The following is a 9,114-nucleotide window of genomic DNA, read 5'->3' as shown; positions in this document are numbered from 1 at the left end:
GGGATTCGTACTGGAGTTTGTGACACCCGTCAGGTTGTTCACAGCCTGGTCTTTTGATTAAGGCAGGGCTGTGGCACTACACCAGAATTAAAAGGTGAGAATCTAAAGCAACTCCTGAGTGAAGCCCCGTTACAGATTTGAAAGCGGAGTATCTTGCAAGTGAAATGGATGTGGTCTATAGGTCCTATTCTGTGTACATCAAAAAGAATAATCTGCCTTGGGAAATAGTGGCTAGATTCTCAAAGCGACACGTGAGGGATTCTATCCTGAAAGCAACTACAGGAACACCCTTGAAAATCGGGGATAACACTATCAGGATTCTAAAAGACATTCCATTCGAAATAAGGCAAAAGAGAAAGAAATATAAAGATTTAATCCTTTTTCTTCGAACAAACAGCATTGTATACAGATGATTAATTCCGGAAGGAGTCATTTTCAAATTACAAGATAAAAAAGAAAAGATTGACTCTGTTTCCAAAGCACGTGAGTTCCTGAGAGTGCAGCTGGGAGAGCCAGCCGAGGTCGAGAAGGAAGAAGATGACAGCAAATCCAGGGCGAATTGGACTCGGGGTCTTTCTGATAAGGGGGCAGCTGCCCCCAAGCATACATATAAATTGAGGATTAGAAAAGATAAGACAAAATGAAGGCTGAAGGACTCTGAAGTGTGCCTTTAAACTTTAGTTTTATTGTGGGATGCTCTGGGGGTTCTCTTGAATGGTTAAAACATTGGATAAAAAGATAAAAAACTTAGCATAGCCGACTATGTTCAAAGTAATATTAGCAATTTAAGATTAACATTTATACAAGCTGTTGTGATGATCTCTTATTCTTTGGGTTTTAGTTGTGGTTTTCTTTCCTTTCTCCCTAGATGTAGTTACCCCTTCCCACTTCATTTTTTAGTTCTTTTCTGGTAATTTTTCTATACAGTATTTCTGTGGGAAAATCAGTTTATGCATGCTGTCTTTTTGTCTGATTGAGAGTAGTAACATTTTAAGGGCTGCTCTAATTTTGATTTGAGGTAAGGATAAAGTATATGTTAATAATCTCACTTTTTTGTGTATATCGAAAATTTAACAGCAGGCTTTTCATAAACTGCAATCATTTGATTATGTTTATTGTTCCCTCTGCTGGTAATTAATTTCAATGTAGAAGAAATGTGCATTGCACCTCGTAAGGCAGCTCTCAGTATCTGTAATATTAAATTTCTTTCAGCATGTGGTGAAACATTGCAAGAGTCCACAGGCAACTTTTCCTCTCCAGGATTTCCAAATGGCTATCCTTCATACACGCACTGCATATGGAGAATTTCAGTGACTCCAGGAGAGAAGGTACTTTGCTAGAATTTTCAAGAGTCCGATTCATGCACCCTCAGATGAATACAATATTCTTTTGTTGATTCTGCAACTTTATCTTATTTTTGTGGATTTCTTTTAATTTAAAAGTTTCACTTCAGTGAATTGTTGAAGGGGTTTAAGATGGATTAATGGGTTAAGGCCTTTGAACTGTTCTGCCATCTATTTTGCTTTAGTCCTTGTTAGCAGTGCTGCTTCCATTTGTACCTGAAGCATCATGTGAAATGAGGATTCTAGTCTTTTGCGGTTTTATATCTAATGCCATCTGCTTTAGCACGATAGAGAGCTAGGATATTGAACTGAAATATTGCATTATATTGATAAACTTTATCCAAGCAAAATTTAATTGATGGCTGCATAGAGAAAGGGACACAGGTTAATAAAATCAGTGTGGTATGGTATGTGTTCAGCCTAACCTATCTGACAAGGCTGTCGGGAGATTAGAATAGGGATATGGAGAGAAAGCATTTATACCACACTAAACTCCTTGGAGGAAAGGTGGGTTGATATAGCATTACCCTTAAAATTGATACTACTTTTGGGCTGTGGTCAGATGAGCAGTTTGGCTTGCTATAGTTGCTGTTCCTTTATGGATTAAATGAGCTTAGTCACACTTACCCCATCGTATGAGGAGTTGGATGTGGAATAAACAGCCAGCAGAGAAAGTCTGGTGGTTACAGATGTCCGTGCATCCATTCCGCGTTTCTGGATGTCTGAACTCCCCCCCTGCGAAGTCAAGCCATTTGGGAAGTCTGAACCTTCCCTTCCATTTCCGCTTCTTTTTTTCCCCCTTTTGGGATCAGGTAGTGATGTGTGCATAAGTGCATAATCATCCCTGGTGTTGTTAATTACCACGGCCAAGTAGTCATTCTGGATCAGGAGTCCCCAGAGGAGTTGTTTTGAGCAACAATTCTCCCCAACCCCCAACCCCTCTCTCCTGTTTCTGTGTCAGAGTTTCTGTTTGAGAACATCCTATGATTGACACAAGGGTAAATGTACTGAAATCAATTGGACTACTCTTATGTAAATCTGCACTCCCCCATGTATTCCAAGGAAGAAAGACGAAGGGAAGGAGGCTGAGAGGGTACTTGGCAGAGGGATTGTGGAGCTGTCAAAAAGGAGCAGGAGCTTTGGATACACATTGGCATCTCTTATGTTCTTATGTTTCACTCCATGAAATTGCTGAGCGGTCGGGTTAGAACGGATAAAAGGAAGTACTTCTTCACCCAAAGAGTGGTTAACACTTGGAATTCACTGCCACAGGAAGTGGTGGCAGCTACAAGCATGAACGGCTTCAAAAGGGAATTAAATAAGCATATGGAGCAGAGGTCCATCAGTGGCTATTAGCCACAAGGTATAGATAGGGACTCTGGGGCAAGTGATGCTCTGTCATCTTGGTGCTTGGGGGGGGTCAACAATGGGAGGGCTTCTAATGTCCTGGTCCCCCTGGTGGACCTCCTGATGGCACTGGTATTTCTTGCCACTGTGTGATACAGAGTGTTGGACTGGATGGGCCTTTGGCCTGATCCAACATTGGCATCTCTTATGTTCTTATGTTCTTATGCATGGGTGAAAGACAAAAAAAGAGGTGCCACAACAATCTGAACAACTGACCATAGGGCGAGTGTGTGGTGAAGCCGGTTCAGGGTGGGATGTCTGATCAAAACTTTCTGCAGCTATTTAAATTGCTGCAAATAGAGGTTCGGCCAGATTGCGCCAAGCCTCCAGTGTGATTGCAGCTGTACTGTGCGCACAGTATAGTCTAGTGGTTTCTTAAGCCAATATTTATAAAGTAAGCCATCCCTTTTAAGTAATGATTCCAAGAAATACGGATAATCAGACTCAGTTCTTAGCATATATTATGCTATACAAAAAGCTGTTCTTACTGTTAGTTTTATTTTAAGAATGTACTTCAGATGTTTCCAATTATTATCATCCACCTTTCTTCTTAAGGCAGTGTTTTTAAGAGTCCTAATCCATGCTCTGAGCAGACCCAAACTCCTTAGCTTGAGCAAAGATGCCATATCTTGTACCTTGCAACCACACCCTGTGACCAACAGCTGTGTACTCGTGTTGAAGCAATCCTGAACAAATTTTACACCAGAGTTTCCCTTTCTGTTATGGTGTTGTGGGCTTTCCTGTCCCAGTAGTGAAGATTTATTATTCTGCGTGAGACAGCACTGCCACTACTGAATTTGCTTATGTAACCAATAATTTCTCAATTGTGCTGACAAATGTTCATTGATTGCTTGACTCTTGAGACTTCCAGTCATCCTGTCCTCATGAACTGTTGATCTGTCTTGTCTTCTTTATCTGCTGAGTTGCAGAATAGAAGTTAAAATAAATATATGTGTATTCCAGACCACAAGTAATGTAATATTTAGCTGTTGCTTACCACAGTTTTGAGGAAAAAAAAATAGCATAGGGGTACCAAGGTTCATAGTCCAGCACTGGGTGCATGGTAAGCATAGTTCCTGCTTTAGAAGCCCCCCCCCCCAAATCAGGGTGGCCCTCTTGATGTTGAGAGCTGATATGATAGAATGATTAGAGTGCTGGACTAGTTTCTCTGGAACTAGAAGCATCGAGTCATGCAAGACTGGTGTCTTTCAGTGAGCTGGAAAGCACTGTACGACATGCTATCACTGCAATGAAGAGAGGCAAAACATGGAAGCAAAGCTTACTATTCAAACCAGTATATGTCACCCCGATTTCTTTGGAGGAAAGGAAGATACTAATCTGATAAAACAAACAGTAGCTCACCCTTTCCAATGGAAAGAAATAGTGTTTTTGAAACTATCTTTTTTCTACAATCTCAAAAAGGCACAACAGTTTGAAATTAGAGTCAAAGAACAAGTGCAATTTTTGTAACATATTTTCTTCAGTTCAGCTAACTTAAACTAATATTTAACCATGCTTCCATTTAAGAAAAAGCAATATTAGTACACTGAATGCAAGAACACTGGAGGTGGTGTTTTGAAACAACCAATTTGCACTCAAAAACTAAAGCCTGCCTATGGTTAAATATGTTTATCATTACATATTTCCTAAATAAAATAAAAATAGCCATGACTCAGAATTTCTACATCTTTTAAATGTATTTAAAGCAATATTTTCTAAGTGTATCAATTTCTAGTGAAAACTCTGAAGCAACATACCCACAAAGAGTCAGGTATTCTTGAGCCTATTAGTGTCATTTGGCTTATACCGGCATAACTCACCACGGAATTGTGGCAACTGGAGTGCATAAATCCCATCTTATACATTAGAATTAAAGCAGCATAATAGTTACATAATAAAATTATACATTAGAAGTATAAATAAATAAATTGACAAGTAATAATTAATAGCAATTGAAAAAATTAATTTGGGGGTAAGGGGGTTAAGAAAAACAAAAGATGTAGAACGTAGAATTAAGTTTGTGGGAACATTCCCAAACGGATTATAAAGATATAGGAGCATAGATATATTAGAAATCAATCCAATTTGGGCATATTGTAGGTTATCTTTGATAAATTAGTTTAAATGTTATTCCTTCCTTTGTTGTGATGTTTTGTATAAACTTGTATTATGGGAATTAAAAGCAAAATAAAATATTTTTTTAAAAAGAATTAAAGCAACGTAACTGTGAGCAGGACTGCAACCTATTAGTGTTCATAAAGATTCAGGTTCCCATCAAAGACAACATATATCATGGATGCATAGCAGTCATCTCTATAATACATATTCATGAGCAGGGGTTCAAAAATTCAAGTGCCCACTAGCACTGATTAGCATTTGTGTTACTGCAGGGGTCTGAATGCAGAATTCTATTTGTATAGGTAATTCGGATCTCTCTGTATCTTCAAAACTGGAAAAAAGTCACCCCAGTTTATGAGTTAATAGTGAGGAATGGATTCCTATTACATTGTTATGTTTTCTTATTACAAACTAGCCTGATACCTGTGCTTTGCTACAGTATTTAAATTCCGTAAATCCAGTTATACTTCTGATGATGTGAGGTTTGAAATGTAACATTTTCTTGTAGGAATTCTAATGGAAAAGATTGTAGTGTAAAAACTGAAGTGAGACATACGTTCTGTTTTTTTCCTCTACTGAAGGACCTCTTTAGACCACATTGGTGGTTCTGCCCTCAGGTGCTAGGATCACCAGGCTATAGGAGGGGTAGTGTGTCTGAAGGCATTGTGGAGGCTGAGCCAGCAGGATAGCTAAGGTGATACTGCTTGGGCAGCCTCTCTGATGGTTTTCAATGCTCTGCCCCTGCTCCTGCACCTGACACACAATCGCCTGTCAGGTGGAGGAGGGGGGGTGGGAGTGTGTCCAAAGCCATTGGAGAGGCTGGCCCAGCAGCATTGCTAAGGTGTTTGTGCTCGGACAGCCTCCCTGATGGATTAAAGTACCCTGGCCCTGCTCCTATACCTGACAGACACCTGCCTGTCTGGTGTTAGGGGGAGAGTGTTTAAAGGCATTGGGGAGGCTGGGCCAACAGCAGTGCTAAGGCAATCCTGCTGAGCAAGCCTCCCCAATGGCTGTAAGCAGGGCTTTTGTTGTAGCAGGAACTCCTTTGCATATTAGGCGACACACCCAATGTAGCCAGTCCTCCAAGGGCTTACAGTGGCCCCTGTAAGAAGAGCTCTGTAAGCTCTTGGAGGATTGGCTACATTAGGGGTGTGTCACCTAATATGCAAAGGAGTTCCTGCTACAAAAAGAGCCCTGGCTGTAAGCATCCCATCCTCTCTCCTACACCAAACAGGCAGCTGCCTGCCCGGTGTGGGAGGGGTGGGGTATTGCAAGCTAGTTTGGAGGCTGGGCCAGCAGGATTCCTAACGTGTTACTGCTGGGGCAGGCTGTCTGATGGCTTTAAGCACCATGCACCCGCTGCTGCACCTGATAGACAGCTACCTGTCAGGTGTAGGAGGTGGGGGAGTGTGTTTGAAGGCATCGGGGAGGCTGGGCCAGCAGCATTGCTGCACCTCATAGGTGGTTGGCCATTCCTGATTTCCTCAACTGTCATTAGCTATCTGCAGTCTCCTGTAACTGTTTTTTTTTTACCTCAGAACCCTGAGCTCTGCTGCTGTCCAGTCAGAGAGTAGGGGGTGGAAGGAGGCAGCAGCCTGGCAGCCGCATAGGAAGCAATGGGGGAAGCATATTTTACCCCTTTTGACTCCCTTGGTGTTGAATTTCTAAAAATCCCTTCTTAGTGAGCATCTACGTCATGGTAGGAGTGCTTTCCCCGAATTTTGTGTTTTAGGTCCAGGGGTTTGGCCTGGGCGTTGATTTTACAGTAAGGGGACTTTCTTTTATATATATAGATAAAGGGATGTTCAGTAAAATATGTACTTTACACATTACACAAATATAATGTCGTATCTGCATCTGCAACAAGGACTTTCAATCAGTTGGGTGCTGCAGATTCACTGCTGGAATCTTTCAGTGCAATCCTTAACAGAGTTGGTAAAGATTTCCCTTGCTCGAAAGCCAGTCGAATCTGACTCTAGGGTTGCAGTGCAGTTTCCAAGCCAAAGAGCGAGCGCTGTTTGAAGATGTCTCCGTGGTCATGTGGCTGGCATGACTAGACGCTGAGGCGCACAGAACACTGTTACCTTCCCACCGAAGTGGTACCTACTTGCAATTTCTTACTTTCGAACTGCTAGGTTGGCAGGAGCTGGAACTAGAGATGGGAGCTCACTCTGTCTTGCGGCACTCAGGTCTCGAACAGAGTTACTCCCTTCTAGATCTACTGAAATGAATGGGATTAAGAATGGTGTAACTCCATTTAGGATTGGACTATTTTCCAGCTGCCTAGCTTCGTGCACAGGGAGAAGGAGTTTAAGCCTTCCTCTCTGCACGAAGAAGAAGAAGAAGAAGAAGAAGAAGAAGAAGAAGAAGAGGAGGAGGAGGAGGAGGAGGAGGAGGAGATTGGATTTATACCCCGCCCTTCACTTGGAGTCTCAGAGCGGCTTACAAACTCCTTTCCCTTCCCCTCCACCATGTTTCTGAACCATGAAGTATCCCTGGAGGTGCAGTTTGTGTTGTTGGGTGCTATTTGTATATACCTAGGGTTTCCCAACAGGGCAAATAGGTTCGGAAAACAGTGTGGGGGAGAGGATTTAAGCCCCCTCTCATCACACACTGCAGTCCCAATCCCCAAGGTTCTGGGATTTAGTTCCCAGTGGAGATTTAGAGTGCACATCTGATAAAAAGTCCTAGTAGCAGACACAGATGCCATCTGAGCTTTGTTGTCACTTGAAGGTCAGCCCTAAATCTTCAGGTGAAGTGTTAACTGCTTTTCATTACATGAATGCAAGCAGCATTGAAAGAATTTGATCATCACTTATTGGTGAACAAATGTCACTAAAAATAAGAGATCCAATGAAGGTTGATTTACTAAGATTGGTCTGGCTTTTCCAGATTCATTTATAGATAGTGATGGGAAGGAATCGCAGGAGAAAGTACACAGGCTCGATAAAAGTGTTATGGATTTGGATATCTTAAAAAATAAGAATGGATATAACATTTACTGATTGCTACAGGTGTTTTTTAAATATATCTGACTGTCTTCAATAATATTTTTTCATTAAGGTGCTTTGATCTTTTGAGCGTGCAACATGAGCTGATGATCTTTTGAATGTAACATGAGCTGAGGAACTTAGTTCATTTGTAGACCCTTGAAGCAATTTTAGGATCTTGGATTTTTTTTTAAAGTTAACATCCCTATTAAAATCTTGGATGATCCTATTACGGATGCTACAAATGTTGCCACAAATAAATTAACCAGGTGAATTTATGATAATTGAAGATAGCCAGTATGGTAAGCTGATTTGCTGCTGGCCAGCACCACCTGCAGCTGAAGACAACTGATCTGCTGTCTCCATTGCAAAGGTGCAAATAAAACAATGAATGGGTCACAAAAAGCAAAGGAATGGGTCAAGCACAGTGCCTGAAAGTAGAATAAGCTGCATTCTTTTTTCCTAGGATTAAGCCTCATTGAATAAAATGGGACACTTCTGAGTAAATCAGTTTAGGACTGTACTCTCAGACTCCAATATCTGGAATGGCAGCTCCAAGGCTACAATGGTAGTCCCTGGGATAGGACTTGGAAGTAAGTCTCATTTAATTCACCAAAGCCTGATTTTCACACATATGCTTTAATGTATCTTTGAGGCTGTGATGCTATGTGTGACTTTGAAGCTGTGGGACAGAACTTGGAAAAGAAAATGGAACACATTTTGTAGCTAGTGTAAGTTTTGCATTACAGACCAATGTAAGTGTCAAAAGTCCCAGTCCCAACCTTGGGAAAGGACTTTTGGTACAAGGGGAGTGTGTCACAAAACAGAGTTACAAAGTACCAGATACTCACCCTAGTCTTGGTAGGTTGCCACCAGGTCTTTTAATCTATCCCAACAGCCGGCTTCCGGTTTGGACTCTGTGAATGGCGGTCGCATCTTCGGGGAGCTCCTGAAGTCGATTCGCCCACGCGCGGCCAAAGGGGGGGGATCCGCACAAGCGGAGACCCTAAGGAACCTCAGGCAGAGGTTCCGATCTGGGGCGCACAGGGGATGTGCCTCTTTCCAGATTGGATGGTCGGAAATTGAGGCTCGCCCCATGCCCCAATGGCCCTAGCCGCGGCAGTGCCCTGACTAGCAGAGCCGCCAGTCGTCACCGGGTGATCAAGCGGACAAGCGTTTAAAAGGAAGAAAATCGGCCAAAACTGTGAGTTGCCGGTCGGAAACGGGGAAAAAGGAGCGAAGCGCACACCCCCCCC

The 9,114-nt window shown here is 42.2% G+C and overlaps 1 protein-coding gene across 1 annotated transcript in view; it reads left to right on the top strand.

Annotated features, from left to right (window-relative positions):
* The window catches only part of TLL1 (tolloid like 1), a 92,939-nt gene that overhangs the window by 46,611 nt on the left and 37,214 nt on the right, over positions 1-9,114 (top strand). The window contains exon 9 of the mRNA XM_015419947.1: positions 1,213-1,328. Within this exon, the coding sequence (XP_015275433.1) occupies positions 1,213-1,328 (116 nt within the window). The remainder of the gene's footprint in view (positions 1-1,212; positions 1,329-9,114) is intronic.

Source organism: Gekko japonicus, unplaced genomic scaffold (genome assembly GCF_001447785.1).
Source record: "Gekko japonicus isolate JY-2015 unplaced genomic scaffold, Gekko_japonicus_V1.1 scaffold329, whole genome shotgun sequence".
NCBI lineage: Eukaryota > Metazoa > Chordata > Lepidosauria > Squamata > Gekkonidae > Gekko > Gekko japonicus.
The sequence above is the reverse complement of the archived record's forward strand: the minus strand, read 5'-3'. Positions and strand labels throughout refer to the sequence as shown.